Source organism: Haplochromis burtoni, unplaced genomic scaffold (genome assembly GCF_018398535.1).
Source record: "Haplochromis burtoni strain Fernald_Lab_line unplaced genomic scaffold, NCSU_Asbu1 Contig_1092, whole genome shotgun sequence".
NCBI lineage: Eukaryota > Metazoa > Chordata > Actinopteri > Cichliformes > Cichlidae > Haplochromis > Haplochromis burtoni.
Genome location: NW_024583453.1, coordinates 34,225 through 52,514, shown reverse-complemented (window position 1 = coordinate 52,514; position 18,290 = coordinate 34,225). Strand labels below are relative to the sequence as shown.

Sequence of the window (18,290 nt, the reverse complement as noted above, 5' to 3'; positions counted from 1 at the left end):
CATGCTCAGAATTCATTAATGTTTCATTGCCTGTACATCTTTTGGTTGTGTTCTCAGTATCTGCATGTACCCCTGGCAAAACAGGTGTGCAGCCCACCATTATCTGCCAGAACTCCTTCACAAAAGGTGCATGTGGATCTTTATAAGGACTATTACTTGTAAGAAAGTGTTTAAGTTTAGGAATAGCCATCTTCTGCATTACAAATCCCAGGGCGCCACCAAAAGCTGTGTATATTTCAGGTGTGGAGGGCTGAGGTGCTGTTATCCAAGCCTCACTACCAAGCCACTGGATCCCTGTAATGTTTTGTTTTACTACTTCCTTCATCAAAGGAGAAAAGTCACCCTCAGGAGCAAAAGCTAGAATTACTTTGACAGTTGACTGTTTAATCATTTCTACAGCGTCTAGAATTTTATCCCTTGTATATGTACGTAGAACTGATGCAACAAAAGCAATGCAAACCCCAAGCTTTTCAACCTCCTGCTTAAAAGCAAGAATTGCATTACGTCCATAATCATTATCTGACTGTATGGCTCCAATCCACTGCCATCCAAAATGTTTGACCAGTGCAGCCAATGCCTTTGCCTGGAAGTAGTCGCTGGGGATTGTTCTAAAAAATGTAGGATATTTAGTTCTGTCACTCAGACAAGCACACGTTGAGAAGTAACTTACCTGTAGTGGAAGAAAAAAGCAACACCAACAAAATGTGATGAAAATATTCTAAGAAATTGCCTAATAAAGCATAACAAAGCCTTAACATCGCTTAATAAACAAATTTATCTCTTACTATTGGCACTTGAAATGGTCCAAGAGTTCCAGCGACAGCTAAGGACTGAGATGATCCTGCCTCTGCTATGACTGAAGATATTGTTGGAGAACAAGCAGTAGCTCTTATCCCCTGTGGTCTGCTAGCTAGTGTTAGTGCAGCACGTAAAGTGTTAGTAGGAGATGAGCATGAGTTAAGGATCCTATAACCAAGAGATATATTTGGAAGGAAAGCAGGATCATTGTTTATTTCTGCAACAGCAAACATCATCGCCTGTGTCCATCGAAAAGCTCGTAGGTCAAACCTAAAATGTGTCATTACAAAAAATCACAAATATAGAATTGCTGCTGAACAATTGTATGTAACATAACATTAAAGATGCAAGCGTAAAGAAGCATGTATGGAGAAGTCTAATGTATCAAGACTTACACTGCACAATTCACTCCAGGAGGCTCACTCTCAAAAGTATAAGTGCTGCTGACCTCTTTGTTAAAAACTGGAAAAATCCCACCAATCATTATGTCACCCTGCTCAAACAAACTTGGCATGTTAAATTTGCCAAGCAGCTCACAGCCAGAAACTATGCTCAAGTACTGTATGGAAAGAAAAACAAAAACAGTTCTCTGCATGTTTACACTGCACTTCTAAAATCAAATGAGGATAGAGCTTTTATAATGAGCTGGACAAAGGCAAATATCCCAAGGCAGCAATCTGAGCACAACAAGAAAAGGTGACTGCTCAAAAGAAGGTTCACATATCCAGTGCTGCATGTAACGTAACAGACATGTCCACATGTAATCAATTCCCTACAGATAAAGCAGTTTATTCAACACACTGATAATTCAAAGAGTGTCAAATGCAAATAATGTACTGAATAGTAACTAAGTATCTATTCAATTTTATTCAGTTTCATTTATACAGTGCTAAATCACAACAACAGTCACCTCATGGCACTTTGTATTATAAGGTAGACCCTACAATAATAATTGTAGGGTCTATTGTAGGGATATGTGCAATGTCTTAAACTGAAGCAATTTCCCCACGGGGATTAATAAAGTATACATTATATTACCTGAACATCTCAGATCATCATTTTACATGAAACTGGGATTATCTGAGGTTAAAGTTATTAATAATTGTTTCGATTTTGCAGGTTGTGCTTAACAAAGGATAGACTATGTCTTCACCAATGTTCCCTCTAAGCTGTGCGCGTGCGCAATTATTGCGCACTGCTGGCATGGTCTCTGCTCACAGAAAATCTGCGTTGCGCACATAAAAAAATCTAACCTGAATTGAAATTAAAATTAATACTTTAACAATTCTGTTTTGCAGTGTTAGTCAGTAAGTGACTGGCTGCTCCCGTATGGGATTAGAACGATGCCACCTTATCCCATAGTCCAGCCAATAATGCGATTCACATTCGTATATACGCAGCTAATCAACGTCGTTGACAGGCTATGACAGCGTCCTTATGTGCCGACACCGGTGTTTTAGCTAGCAAAGCGCGTGGCTGATGTGGAGTGAAGCCACGTTAATGACAACGTGTACAACCATTGGAGATGTGAGCAGGACAGACGGAACAATTGACGGAAAAAGTGTGGACTTTAGTACCAGTTTTTAAATTGTGTTGATAGGCCACGTAAAACCAGAGTTGTGATAAAAATATATGCAATGTTTGGTTTTCTTCCTGAATACTATCATTGTTTATATTTACTGCGGGAAGAAATGGTAAAAACGGCGTTTTATAAGGAAAACGCTCAAAGCACTCCGCCTGTGAGCAAAAGACAAAACAAAAAACCCCCTTTCCTATTGGTCGAAAAAGTACCATGTCGACCAATCAAAAAATGATATGGCAACATGGCATTTAGTTGTTTAGGAAGGGGGGAAGTTTTAGGAGTGACGGCGGTGTTTTGAGATGTGAGAGATTTGCGACGTTTAGCGCAAATCTTGTGTAGTTAGTGTGTAGTGTAGTCAATAGTTTTGTTGTGTGTGCAGAACAATGAGGCGACTGCTGAATGTTACAGGTGTTACAGGAGTGATACATCTCCTGTTGTCAGGCCTGCAGGTATCAGGCTGTTGTTCTCCTTTATCTCATAGTGGACAGAAATTATTTTTTGGAGTGGCACAAATAATTTGTGTGGCATCAAATTTGATGCAGAACAGCTGATTGTTCTGTAAATAGTTTGAAATGTTTATTTAAAAAAACGCCTTGGCTGCATTTTTAGGTAAACAGCTGCAAAAAACTTTGTTGTTTGCATAACTCAGTTACTTTTTTGAAGAAGTAACTATATAATTAATTGCCCAACATTGGTCATTATATACTGTATTTTGCAGACAGAGAGTTACAGGACTCTCTCCCAGACCACAGACTCATACCATATCAAGTCAGAGCTTTATTAAAAAAAAAAAAAGAAAAAAAAAAAGAAAGAAAGTTGTGTTTTCAAAATTGGAGTTCAAGTTGTTTTTACTTCCAATAGTGTTAACATACTACACAGGTCATGAACAAGATTTTCTTTTTTAATTTTCATTGTAAGTGGGATAAAGCAGTTAATTAAAAGTAGTCTAACATAAATGTAAATGCTGTAATTTGATTATCTTAATAAACCATGGATGGAGTCGATGCTGGCGTGACCACAGTGCTCTCGTCTAATGTTGCTCACAGTGGTCCAAGGGACCGCTCAGGGAGTTTGTGTGTTCGCTCCGACACATGAAAAATTAGACGGAACATTGGTCTTTACTAAAACAAAGTAAAGTTTTTAGGAATTTAACTATTTTTATTGCTTTGAAAATATAGCCAAATTATTTATATAGCCAAATCTCAACAACAATTCTACTAAATACATACAAAAAGCATGTCACGCCTTCAATATGAAATGCAATTCAAAATCTCACTAAGCAGTGCTAGCTCTATTTGCCTGAAAATGTGAAGGGAGCAGTTAAAATCCCAACCTGATTTAGATGTAGCTAATTTTAGTAACATAGTATAAGACGTCTGTGCTGAGTATGGCCTAGAGTCCCGAGGTCAGAATGGGAGACAATCCCAAGGGTGGTTGAGAATGACCGAACTAAGTTCGTGTGGGACTTCCAGATACAGACAGATAAGATGGTGGTGACTAACCAACCGGATGTTGTAGTGGTAGACAAGCAGAAGAAGACGGCCGTAGTGCTAGACATAGCGATACCGAACAACATCCGAGATCTCTGTCCAGAACAGTTCAGTCCTAGGAACAGCTAAGATACTGTGCAGGACCCTCAAGCTCCCAGGCCTCTGGCAGAGGACCTGAGCTTAAAGGAGAGACTGCCCACAGGGGCGAGAGGAGAGATATTTTCTTATTTTTAGATATTTTCTTTGCAGGCTGTAAAGTTAAAATACAGAAGAATGTGCCAATAAACAAAGGGTAACAAATAGCTAAAGAAAACAAACCGCTAAACCATCTAAATTATTACATTCTCACTGAAAAAGAACATAATGAAAAAAAAGAAAGAACATTGGAAAAAGCTTCTCTGGTAAATGGTAAATGGCCTGTATTTGTATAGTGCTTTAGTTATTCCCTAAGGACCCCAAAGCGCTTTACACTATATTCAGTCATTCACCCATTCACACACACATTCACACACTCTGTGTGAAAATGTATCAAAGAAGGTTTGAAACATATTACAAATGAAGCTTGTGTCAAATATATGTAGTAGTTAAGTTCGAATTTTATATTCCTTTACTCAACAGCCTCCCGGATAAACAGAAAAGAGGAAAAAAACCTTTAATCTATGTTTTCAGTTTATTCAGCATCTCACAGCTAAAAAAATTAAAACAGACTACACAGATACAGTGAAATTATTTCTATGATTCATACACCAGGACCAAATAAATTACAAATTACATCGTTCTTAGTGGTATTTTTCCCATCAAATGCTTTTTTGAATTTTGTTCTGGCCTAAATATGATTATATAACATTTTGGAACAAAAATGCACACCAACAAACCAAAACGTGATGCCAGAATGGCAAATATTTCCACAGCTACAGTGAATTTCCCTGGAGAGCTGACATATGCAGGGATAAATGTGATCCATACTGCACAGAATATCAGCATACTGAAAGTGATCAGTTTGGCCTCATTAAAGCTATCTGGCAGTTTTCTAGCAAGAAAAGCAAGTATAAAACACAAGATAGCAAGAAGTCCAATATAACCCAGGACAGCCCAGAATCCAACAGCTGAACCCAGAGCACACTCTAAGATGATCTTTTCTTTATAGTAGTCAATGTTCATGTTTGGGAATGGGGGGTTTATTGTTAGCCAAAGTATACATATCATAACTTGAATCAGAGTAAATATCAGAACAGTGAGCCTCTGTTGTACAGGCCCAAACCACTTCATGACATTACTGCTTGGAAGTGTAGCTCTGAAGGCCATTAAAACCACTAATGTTTTCCCCAGAACGCAAGAGATACAGAGAACGAAGGTAATGCCAAATGCTGTGTGTCGTAGCATGCAGGACCACTCGGAGGGACGCGCGATGAACGTCAGAGAACACAGGAAACACAGTTTCAGTGAGAATAACAGCAGGAAGCTCAGCTCAGAGTTGTTTGCTCTTACAATAGGAGTCTCTTTATGAGTCAAAAATATTACTGATATCATTAGTGCTAAAAACACACCAATACAACTAAATGCAGTTAAAAGTGCCCCCATGATCTCTTTGTAGGAAAGGTATTCAGTAGGTTTTGGAAGACACTTGTCTCTGTTTTCATTTGGCCAAAATTCAGGTGGACAGAGCAAACAGTCAGGAGAATCTGTGACAGATGTAAATGACAGAAAATATAAGTATAGTATATCCAAGATATATAATCAATTGAAACATTCGGTGGTTCAAATATTTAAATGTTTTTGATATATATTCATTCAGGACACTAGAACTGATTTTAAATAGGTATCCTTACTCACTTGTCTGATTACTAATTGTTCCCTCGGGGCATTTAAAGCAGTCAAAGCAGCAAACAGGCTTATTCTTTTTTATAGCCTTTCGAGTCCCTGGCAGACATGGTTCTCTGCAGACAGACCTGGGAACCTGATTCGGCAAAATTCAACATGTTAAAACTCAGTACTGAAACACAAAATATGTTTTCTTAATAACATTAAAATGTTTCTAAAACTGCTGTGAAGAAAAGATTATTTTTAAATCTATGAAATGTCCATAGTGTTGAGGGAAATTACCTCACTACTGTTTCCTCCCCAAACTATGATGACATCTTCTTTTAGTCTGAATCTTTCCTCCTTTGGAAAAGAGGCATCATATTGACCAATAATACTAATTTCAGCAGAGCCGTCCTCTTTCATCTGCCAGTTTACTAAGTCATAGAGGGCAACTGATTGCCCATATTCATCAAATAAAACCCTGACCCCATTCTTAGTTGTGAAGTTCACATACTTAATGTGTTCGAGCACCTACAGAAAGACAATTAGCACATTTTGTCATATATAAAATCATTAAATAGTCAGAATTTAACAGAAAACAAACAGAAAACAACAATAAATTTAATGATTAGAGACAAAGATCAAATAATTTCAATATATTAGGACTTACCAACTTAGGTTGAACCTCATTTTTGTTCACACAAAGCTTCCCTGTTGTAGGATTTGAGCCATTCTGACATTGCAGTAGAGTGTGTAGGGCATATGCTACTGAATACACCGCTTTATATACATTATTCTCTTCCCTGAAATATGCCACATCTGTGTAATCATTTGAGACTGTTCTCAGGTCCTCTGCACCAGTACACACAGTAGAAGTGTTTGATGGAGAGTAGCTGCAGTCAAAGAATTCCTCCCAGAAAGCTTTAATTAATGCACTCTGTGGCTCATCAGAAGGCTTCAAACCAAGTAAGAATTCTCCAAGACCTGGTATGGATGCCTGAGGGAGTGCAAAGCCCATTGCCCCATGTAAAATGTGCTTTCTGTCAGCAGAAGCCAGGTCTGGTTGCATTATCCATGACTCTGTGCCAATCCACTGCTTTCCAGTTATTTTATAAGTTTCAATTTCTGACAGGAATGATTTGGCATAAGACAAGGACATAAACAAGAGGATCACATTTGATGAGGACTCCAGTAGTGTGTCTAGAATAACACTGAAAAGTTTTTTGCTTGTTTGTGAGTAGGGCAGACTGTATTCAATACATATGCCTTCTTTCTTTGCTTCCTTAACAAAGTCAGCTGTACCATCCTGTGAGTACATGCCTATTGAATAAATAACTCCCACCCAGCGCCAGTCAAAATATTTCATAAGCTGTGCTAGACCACTGATTTGGTAGCGGTCACTTGGCACCGTTCTGAAGAAGGTGGGGTAAAGTCTTCTGTCACTTAAGCAAGCACAGGTTGAAAGGTGACTCACCCTCAAAAAAAAAAAAAAGCAAACACAACCATCCTTTTTATGTTTTAAAGATAGACAAACTCAATAAACAGTATTCAAAAGTTATCCCTCCCAGTCATTTCTGCTCACCTGTGGAACTGATAGTGAACTTAATATGAGGTTTATGTCTCCACTTACTCCTGATGAAGAATGGCCAACTAGAGCCTGGACATGATCACTGCAGCTTTTTGAATTCTCTCCACTTATAGCCTCTACAGCTGCCCGTATTAGGTTTTCACTCCCGCAGCCATTATACACCCTATAACTCAGACTCACTCCAGGAAGCAGTATAGCATCTCTATTGATCTCCTCCACAGTAAAAATCATTGTCCTGGCAAATTTCAGTTCCCTGTCATTCCGTCTGTAAAGAAAGTGTCAACTGTTGATGCTATACACATAAAAAAATATTTCACATTATCATAATGCACTATATCAGAAAGACATGAAGTATTCTACTAGCATAACATACAGGTGTTATTTATTTATTTTAATCATATTCACTTACTTTGTGCAGTATGTGTATGGAAGTGCTTGGTAGTTATTATCTATAAGTGTCCTTGTACTAGACATAGAGAAAAGTCCTCCTATAATTAAATCACCTTCTTTAGAAAACTCCATGAATCCTGTCTGTCCAATCAGTCTGCATGTATGGTTGTCAGACTTTATCCTTGCCAGCAGAGTGAATAAAATCAAAGTGATCATACTCATCATGAGCTGCCCTCCCCTTCACTGAAGTAGTTGTGTGCTCGGAGCTGACCTTTATAGTTTTTCTTCAATCATCAAAGAAATGTCTCCATCGATTGTGAACACTTTCCCCATTCTCAAAAGATTATTTTGTTATTTTGCATCACTGAAACTACTTCTATCTCTACTTCTGCTATTTGACTTGTAAAAGACAAGCAATTAAAATGTTCTTTGAGAATCTAAAGAATACTTCATGGTATATTGGTTTAATATTAACTCTATATTATGTGTGATATTCTGAAGTACATTTGATTGTGTAATCTAATCAGTATTTCATTTTTAACTGGCCAGATATTCTATCTGTTTATTATTGTTTCTGGCATCAAATTATGTTTTTTTCTTATCTGATGATGGTGCTTTGTTTGTATACAAACAACAATATTTGTATTCATGTGAAAAAAAAATGGAATTGTGTTTAAAAAAACATAAAAGCAATACTTCTTGGACCAATATTAATGGGACGTGCTCTACGCACTCTTCTGAGTAATGTTTCTTTCCACAAGGAGCAAACAGGCAAAAAAAAAAGAACAGGAAAATGGCGTACAAGAGGACACAGATGGATGCTTTTATTATACATCTTTGATCTGCATTAATACAAATGTTCATTTTGTTTTCACATTTCATATGACAGCTGTAGTGGAGAGAGATGGATGCTTGAAAATGACCTTCATATTAACCTATTGATCTTGACAATTAAGAGATACTTTGTTGGAATCCTAGAATTCTGGTGGCAGGTGACCAGTTGCACATGAAAAAGGACACTCAAGAAATTGACTTTTGTTAGGATGGATTGTCGCAAACTTGAAAGGGAAACTAACACACAGCACAAAGTAGCTAATAGTTCTATCAGCCTTAAGACACCCCAGGATCTCAGTACTGATCCATCAGTTCCCTCAATAAGTAGGTCTTTTGACATGTGTTTCATGTTATTATTGAGGAGAAAAATACTAAAGGTCAGCCAGATGAGCAACACAGCAACAAGTTGGGCATTTAATCGATAGCGTGTTGAAAAAAACAATTTCATGACAGGATGAGCTGCCTTGAAGATAATTAATACATGAAAAGTTCTCCCCACTACACAGGTCAAGCATGCAAGTATTATACACCACTGAGATGGCTGGTAGATGTTGACTGATGCAGAAAAGTTGCAGTTATGATGCAGGCTGTCTCTGTTTGATGACATTTCTATTCTTGTCATGTGCATTGCAAACAGCAACAGAGCTGCCTGAAAAATTTTGCCCACCCATTTACTGGAATCTGTTGGCTGCACAATTTTGCCCATGTAAACAGTAACTCTGACGCCATCTGTATGAAAAGAAAGTTACGCTTTTTTATACAACTGTTCAGGCACGGTATTAAAGAACTTGTGTATTTATTTGTTTATTACCTGCTGGTGTTAGAAACACTTCTTTTGGGTAGTGTGTTGAATAGACCTTGGATGGCATCTGCTGATGAAATAAAAAAATTATCTGTTATTGGATCGTCATCATAGACAAAACAAATGGAGATGGACAAAACGAAAATCTCAAAACACACAATTTGACATATTAATTGCACACATATCTTATTGCAGCTAATCTTGACATAAGCTCTTCAGTTTTTCAAAGGATTCTTGGCTCATTTTGATGTCAGCAACATTAAAATATTAACACACTGTGGAATTTGGGGTCTTTATATACAGGAACGAGAATGAGTTTGCCCTTAAAGTACACATTACAGATGCACATACAATCCATTTTTTTTTCTGGTGGTACACCAGGACAAGAGTAATAATGTGGGTTCAATGTGCCAGAGATCTCAGAAGAACAGATGGGCTGGTATTTCTGTAATTTAAATGTATCCTTTAATGATTAGATTATATCTGGATGAAGGCTAATTACAGATAATACATAGGATTACAATTTGTATTGAATTGGCATGAGCAAAAATGTTTCAGTGCTCTAAATTCACATCTCATTTTTTATACAGTAGGATTCATTTTATTTTTCTATCATAAATCCGGCAGTTACCTGTATCATGTGGGGAACACAGTTGGTTTTGGACAGCAAATATACCAAGAACTGTAGAATTCTACATTTATGTACATGCTTGCTTCCCTTATCTTCATTCACAGTGTACTTATATTCTTGAAGCAGGTGTACACACCCATTGGAGACCATGCAGTTCAAAGGCAGATCCACAAAAACTGTATAGTCTGTTTTGATCCTCTCTTGTGTGAAAATATTATTAGAGCCAACAGTAATTTCAGAAGTCCTAAAAAAATGAGAAAAGAATTATAAACATTTTTAAATAGCATTTTAGAAGTCTTCATGAATTCATTACACTTATTTACAGTCAAATTGCTTGAATTTCCATTTATTCATTATTTATAGGCACATAAAAATGACTTAATTTCAGTTAAATAAGATGGAAGGATAAAATTATGGTAAACCATTTTTAAATATGAAATGCAAAACTAAAAAAAGTATCATAACACAGCACTGAGCCTGTTACTTTGCCTATAATTACAGTAATATACTAATGACTTGAAATTGTAACATATTTGAAATCAAAACATACTATCATTTATGGTATTTAGACTCCCAAATTTCTGGGAAAACCACACCGGCTAACCATGTACACACAGATCACCAGTCAGGTTGTAATTTACTCACCTGTAACATGTCTGTATTAGTTTTGTGCTGTCATTGTCATGAATGGCAACATTTTTACACAATGCTGCAAAGGCCTTTGTTTCTTCATAATGCTCATGCAGGTCCAGGTTGCGCCATGTGTCACATGACAACACCCAAATGAACAGTGTTAGGAAAACAAATGTGACTGTTGTCATCTCAGAGCCTTGCCTTTGGCATGCATGCTTCTTAGAGGGACGTGTTTTATAGCTTCTTCTCTGTAGCAAAAAAAAAGTGTAGCCAAAACAATGGGCCACTCTCATTGGTACATGGAATAACTGTTGTTGCTGTTGTAATCTTTTTTTTTTTTTAATTAGGAATATCAGCTATAACACATGTGTCCGGTTTCCTAAAAATGTTTACTAAAAAATGTCTTCGACTGTTTACTGAGACCAACACAATAAGGGCCTGTAAGTTTTTACAGCTGTTCCTGTAAATCAGCTCTTATATCCATCCACTTTCTTCATTGCTCACTCAGTTTGGAGTGACAGGAATTTTGGATCTATCACAGCTGTAATAGGGTGAAAGGCAGAGGACACCCTCAGTTGTTTGCCAGTCTATGGCAGGGCTAACACAAAGAGACAGACAGCTATTCACACTCACAGCTATGTCAAATACAGGAGTCTTTAGACAATTTGAGGAAGTTGGAACACCCAGAAAGAAACCTCACAAGCCCAGGAAAACTATGCAAACTCCACACAGAAAGACATCAGCCAGTCAGTATACTGAAACCCAGGACCTTCACCACTGTACAACAACAACAACAACAACAACAACAACAACAACAACAATAATAATAATAATAATAATAATAATAATAATAATAATAATGATGATGATGACCAAAATAATAATAACAATTTTATTAATATATATAATTTGTTTGTTAATAGAGTAGAATATGTTGAAGTTCTTTTATTAGGAATGTGTTCTAGGAAACACAGTTGCTAAAATCATTATTAAATATGCTTACAGATTAGTCATTAATGATTATTAGCTTATATAAAATATTGTCTATAAATTAATAATGACAAAAAATAGGTTTGATTTTTAGCAAGAGTATCAATTACTCCTTAAGAGTTTTGTCTTGAAGGCCATTAAATCAATTATTGTTTTCAATAAAGAATATAAATGTGATTCGAATTTTTGTGTATGGCACCATGCAGGAAGCTCAGCAGAGGTCTTGGTCACTACTTGATCAGGACTATTAATGATGTTAAATAGATCCACGGGAGCTCTGCACAAAAAAAGTAGTTTCTGCCTTCAAGAATGCAAGTCTCTATATTTATTAGTATTTTCTCACAATTAGCTAGCAATCAGTCTGACAGTTGAAAATCCCCACCAAGCCTATTTTTAGAAAGAGACAAAATTTACTGATAAATTAATATGCTAATCAGGAAAAAGACAAAGCATATTATAGATATAGCAAAGGCCAAAATTTAATTTGGAATGTTCTTAATGTTTGTTGTGCACAAAGAATGTTGTCATAAAAGCAATCATGTATTACCTTCAACAGTCCCTGGAATGGAGGGCAACTATGGCTGTAAAGTAAATGGTAAAATGGTAAATGGCCTGTATTTGTATAGCGCTTTACTAGTCCCTAAGGACCCCAAAGCACTTTACACGTCCAGTCATTCACCCATTCACACACTGGTGATGGCAAGCTACACAGCCACCCTGGCGCACTGACAGAGGCGAGGCTGCCGGACACTGGCGCCACCGGGCCCTCTGACCACCACCAGTAGGCAACGGGTGAAGTGTCTTGCCCAAGGACACAACGACCGAGACTGTCCAAGCCGGGGCTCGAACCGGCAACCTTCCGATTACAAGGCGAACTCCCAACTCTTGAGCCACGATTGCTCAAGAAGTAACACAGGAACAGTGTGCATGACAATATGGAAGAGTTATATGTACTTTAAACTGTGCTTAAATATTTGCTTCATGTTACTATGGTGGATGTGGAAGTTCTGCGCATATATGAAATTTTGACTGAAGACCCCAAAATTTAAAGTGACATTTTAATTTAAAGAGACACCTGCTGCTTAAAAATGCATGATCTGCACGATCCTTGAACATATGTGAGTTAAATGTATGCGTTCATGCCTTGCAACTAAATCTCCATCTTTGGAGATCAAAAATGTCTGCAAAAATATAAAGAAATAAAGAGATTCTGAGGGCCCTTTGGTAAAATTATCATGGGACTGAGTTTGTTTCAAAGGAATATAGAAACTACTGCCCATTCTAGGGTTGTGACCGAAAAGTGGTAAAAGAATTTAGAGGGACTGAAATTTGTTACTGTGCAATCCCATGTAATCAACTCAAGAAACTCAAGAAAATACTTTTGTATTTTTATAATTTGATTGAATGGGATTGCAACAGGTTATCATTGTAGTTTAAAAGTTATTTTTATTTATTTATTTTAACTTAGTAACTAAGAAACCTCTGTTCACACAGGCCCTGTTGGTATTAGATTATCCTTAAAAAAAAAATACCCATGAAAATTGCCAAATACAATTCCACTGCCCCATATTTTGCAGCAATTATTATATTTACCAGTTGGATAACGTTTCGTAACTTTGGAATTAGCATAAGCTGTCATTTATTATACTCTTTTAGTAAATAGATTGTTTAGTTTGTATTCTTTTGGTATAAAGGCACTGCAAGATGTCAAATGCAGCTGTTACTATTGTATGTATGTGTGTGTGTACTGTACTACAAACTGACTATAGTACATTTGTCAGTGAATTCAAAATGTATGGTATAATATTATAAAATCTTTTGATTTAAGCTCTTAAAGACACAAACTTATTCCCAGCACAAAGACAGAACTCTCTTATTAATCAAAAGCTTTTTCATTATACCTATGTTAATATTGTACAATGCAATAAAAACTTTCAAACTTGAAAAAGAGTTTGAAATAAAATTTAATTAAATTACTTATGGATCAAGGAACGGCACAGTTCAGTAGCACTGAGATAATACCTTAAATAAACAAACAGAGGAAAGAAAGGAGGCAAGAGAGCAAGAGATCAAAACAAAGACTTAATTTAATAAACATGTAACAGTTACATGTTGTGACACAGATGTTAACTAAATTAGACCTTATTATTTTCTGCTTGATGGAATATGCCACCTGTTGCTCTTGTTGTTGTGAGGATGAAGCAATCTGTTTCTGTTTTTAATCCCATGCGGCTCCTTTATTGGACTCTGGTGCAGCTGTCCCATTGGAATAAATCTATTGGGTAATAAAGTCATGCCTGAAACAGATGTGCACTTATTTGCCTTCCTCTGTTTTTCTTGTTTGTTGTTTTTTTTTTTTTGTATGTGCAATCTTTTATTTTGTATTGCATCATTGAACTTCAGCATAGAAGTTTGGTCATTACTGAACCCATTAACGAAAACAATTCCTAATAAAAACGTTCTCGAAAGTTGATAGCAACATAAATCTTAAACAATTCCTATTAACATTTTTTATGAGCTAAGTATGGGTAGCCATTATCAGTTTTACTAGTAGACAGAGTATTAGATTAGCATTATGTTAGATTTTTAAGTTGAATTATTTTCAAGGTTTAACAAGTATGAATGAATGCACATATTTGTGAAGTAAGGCATATAACAATCGATATCCAGCCCATCAAAAAACTTAATGTTTCAATTAGGTACTGTTCAATCTAAATGAGCAGTATAACATGGGCCTAAACAAGGAATGGGGAAAGAGAAGGCAGATGCCAGCAAAAGTTCAGATAGAGGTACACCACTCAATGTTGCGTGAAGGTGAAACACATGATTTATATTTGATGGAATTAGGGGTACTTTATTCAATATATTTTGTTATGTCACATAAAATGTGGAAGTGGGATTAAATAAGTTTGCACTTTTTCTCGCTCCTTTTTGATATGTAACTGAATCAGAACGGTGAAGCAATATTGAAATCGATTACCTTTATTTTGTATAGTATTTTTTTCTCTTCTTTACTTTGGTAAATGAACTTTGTATATTGTTTAGATGATTGAAATAAATTAAAAACAAACAAATAGAATTAAGTGTAAGTTTAATACAAAATGTGTATTTCGCAACATCATGGTTGGACTAATCATCACAAATGTAACTCTACTGTCTTTCACTTGTCAGACTGGTCACAACATATGACATTTATTCACATTAACAATCATTATAGGAAGATTGTGTAGTGTCAACCCAGCCCTGGAATTTAAACTCTTAATATTGTATATCATAATTTGATGTCTTTCCCATTATGTGTTTCTTAGTATTTTGTTCTGGCCTAAACAGGATTATATAACATTTTGGTATAAAAATGCAGAAAAGTAGTCCAAAGCTGGAAGCCAAAATAGCAAATATTTCTACAGCCACAATAAACTTTCCGGGTGAGCTGATATAGGCAGGGATAAATGTGATCCAAACTGCACAGAATATCAGCATGCTAAAGGTTATAAATTTTGCTTCATTAAAATTATCAGGCAGCTTTCGAGCCAAAAATGCAATTGCAAAACATGATATAGCCAGAAATCCTATATATCCTAGAACAGCGCAGAACCCTACAGCTGTGCCTGTATCACACTCTAAAATGATTCTGTCCTTATACAGTAGTAAATTCCTAAAAGGAAAAGGTGGGTTTATTGTTAACCAAAGTATGCATATCAAAACCTGTATAAAAGTAAAGACCAGAACAGTGAGTCTCTGCTGTAGAGGGCCAAACCATTTCATCACATTTGTCCCTGGAAGTGTAGCTCTGAAGGCCATTAAAACTACTATTGTTTTACCAAGAACACAAGAGATGCAGAGGACAAAGGTGATGCCAAATGCTGTGTGTCGCAGCATGCAGGACAATTTGGTTGGCCGTCCGATGAAGGTCAGAGAGCACAGGAAACACAGAGTTAAGGAGAAGAGCAGCAAGAAGCTCAGCTCAGAGTTGTTTGCCCTTACTACTGGGGTTTCTCTGTGACAGTAGAAGACTAATGTCGTAACCATAGTTAGAAAAACTCCCAGCAATGAAAATAACACTAACACCAATCCTAGAATTTCATCATATGCCAGGAATTCTACTTCTTTGGGGATGCAGGCGTCTCATTGTTTGTTTGACCAGTACTCTGGTGGGCATTTCGCACAGTGTATTGAATCTGCAAAATTAAAAATAAAGTAGGGAATTATCAAACAAACAACCTTTATTTGTCACATACACAATCATACAGAGTACAACATGTAGTGAAATGCTTGTGTCCGAGCTACGGTCAGACTACAGACATAGTCGCGCCATTCCAGCATGGATGGTCTAGCCAGGACCCTTACTGGATAGTGGGTGGGAATTGAACTTGCAATTCCCACTCCAAAGGTGTGTAGTCTTACCAATACAGTATCCAGCTGCTTAATTTTCTTTGTTTCTTTTGCTATTTATTCACCTGTCACATTACTGATCTCTCCTTCTGGGCAGGGTATGCAGTCATAACAGCAGACTGGCTTTCCTTTCTGAAGGACCTTATGTGTTCCAGGGAGACACATCTCACTGCACACTGACACAGGCACCTCCTACAGGCATAAAAACAATCATATTCATTTTGTACTATCTCTATAGTTAAATAAGAATTTAAAAAACATAAAAGTTAATATTTATATGAAGATTTCAAACTTCAGTTTCTATGTTACCTCAGTCAACCCATTGCCCCAGACAACTGGGATGTTGTTCATGACAAATTGATTTCTCTCTGGAAGAGACGCATCAAAAATGCCAATGGTTCTTCCCTCCATTGTTCCTCGAATTGTAAACTGTAAATTAACAAGTTCATATCTTGCTGGGGTGTCACCATTTTTGTTAAAATACACCCGTTCCCCTTCTTTTGTTGTAAAATTTACAGTGTTAAGATACTGTAAGACCTAAAAATGAAATTCCATAGAAATTAAATTAAGCATTTCAACTCCTATCATATTGTCAGAATGAACTGACAGTCACTCACTTGCCATGGTTTAATCTGTTTGGGGTCAATGCAGCTCCCATTAGAAAAGGACAGTTGATCATTATCACATTTAATCAGCATGTCGAGAGCATGAGCCACTGCGTAAACTGACTTGTAGACATTATCAGTAAATCTGAGCTCAGACACATCAGTGAACTGTGATTCAATGTTTTGCAAGCTCTCATGGCCACTACATGGCTGTTTTTGAGTGTTTACAGTTCTATTGAGAGAGCAGTTAAACACTTCTTCCCAGAATTCCCTAACAAACTGACTATCGGGGAACTGTGAGGGGTAGAGCTGCTTTAGATACTCCTCTAGCCCTGAGATCTTAGCTTTAGGGCTGGTGAAGCCTAATGAGCCCACCAGGATTTTGTGTCCCTCACTGTCAGTCAGAGAGTGATCTGTGATCCATGCATCACTGCCAATCCACTGGAGTCCTGTAATGCTATGTGTGTACAGCTCAGTAGCCAGCAATTTAATTTCTCTGTGAGACATAAAAGCCATAATAACTTTGGAAGTGGACTGCTTAATGATTTCTATTATTCTCTGTAGTCTGTTTGGTGGATCTGATGATGAAAATGCTTCAGAATACTCAATACACACTCCATATTCTTTTGCAGCTTGGATAAATGCTGCTATGCCATTGAAGCCATATTCATTATCCACAGCTAACGCCCCAACCCAGGACCATCCAAAGTGCTTGACAAGCTTGGCAAGAGCTCTGATCTGGTAGTAGTCACTGGGAATAGTTCTGAAAAAGGTAGGGTACTCTTTCCTGTTGCTCAGACAGGCACAGGTGGCAAAATGGCTGATCTGCATTGAAATATACAAATATCTGAATAGCATTGGCAGAGCAAACATTAAATATTGCCATTTTAGGCTTATGCATTACCTGTAGCTATAATTTTACTCTTCCAATTTTGCAAGAGAACTGTAGAGGTGCAAAAGTGCAATATGAAAAGCGAAATTATACTTCAATGACTTGTTTTCTTTGACTTACCACAGGTATCTGAAACCTTCCAACAACCTGTGCAAATGCAATAGTTGGGCTTGATCCAGAATGTCCCAAGATTGCTTGCACCGTCTCAGTGCAGGTGTCCTCACGGAGTTGTCTATTTAACCCACTCAGCAGTGTCAGTGCTGCTCTCAGTATGTCCATGGTTCCACAGTTATCATAAATCTTATAGCCAAGTTTAATATTAGACAGCATGTGGGGATTTTTGTTGATTTCATTTATTGCAAAGATCATTGTTTGAGCAAATTGAAATTCTCTAAAATTAAAGCTGTAATTATTAATAAAAGTAACAAAAACTTTATGTTAAAGGTTCCAATGCAGAACAAAATACACACAAGCATAAACTATTTCAAATGAAATGTAAATTTAACACATTTCTCGTATAAAGTAGGATATAGGATAAATAATACATACTTTTTGCATTTTCGAAATTCTGGCATCGTCTGGAATGTGTTAGTTACAGAATCCTGGCCTGTGCGAAATGAAAAAATCCCTCCAATAATAAGATCCCCATCCTGGGTTAGTTCAGGTGGTTGTGCCAAGCCTTGCAGCTGACATGCAGAATTTCCTTTCTCCAGTAATAGAATGAAGAGTAGCAGTCTCAATAATACCATGTCTCTGCTGTTGCCTGAACATTACCCCAATCAGCTTTACAGTTCATACTGGAGCTTTATACACTTTTTAAGTTGTCATGGCTCAATGTAGCCTCTAGAGACATATGCACA

The 18,290-nt window shown here is 36.9% G+C and overlaps 2 protein-coding genes and 1 pseudogene across 2 annotated transcripts; all 3 read right to left on the bottom strand.

Moving 5' to 3' along the window:
- LOC121813055 overlaps window positions 1-1,330 on the bottom strand; it is a 3,105-nt pseudogene extending 1,775 nt beyond the window's left edge.
- A 3,308-nt stretch (window positions 1,331-4,638) lies between these two features.
- On the bottom strand, window positions 4,639-7,510 carry LOC102307977 (extracellular calcium-sensing receptor-like). The gene is made up of 5 exons (XM_005951903.1): window positions 7,257-7,510; window positions 6,344-7,148; window positions 5,974-6,204; window positions 5,704-5,827; window positions 4,639-5,552 (listed from the first exon to the last, which is right to left on the bottom strand). Exons 1-5 carry the CDS (start codon window positions 7,490-7,492, stop codon window positions 4,639-4,641), a joined length of 2,310 nt encoding a protein of 769 aa, XP_005951965.1. The 5' UTR covers window positions 7,493-7,510.
- Window positions 7,511-14,791: 7,281 nt separating this feature from the next.
- On the bottom strand, window positions 14,792-18,186 carry LOC102307020 (extracellular calcium-sensing receptor-like). The gene is given in 6 exon segments (XM_014330942.2): window positions 14,792-15,719; window positions 15,999-16,125; window positions 16,243-16,470; window positions 16,551-17,363; window positions 17,551-17,833; window positions 17,980-18,186. Coding segments are annotated over 6 exon segments (2,571 nt in total). The 5' UTR covers window positions 18,180-18,186; the 3' UTR covers window positions 14,792-14,799.
- Window positions 18,187-18,290: the final 104 nt, after the last annotated feature.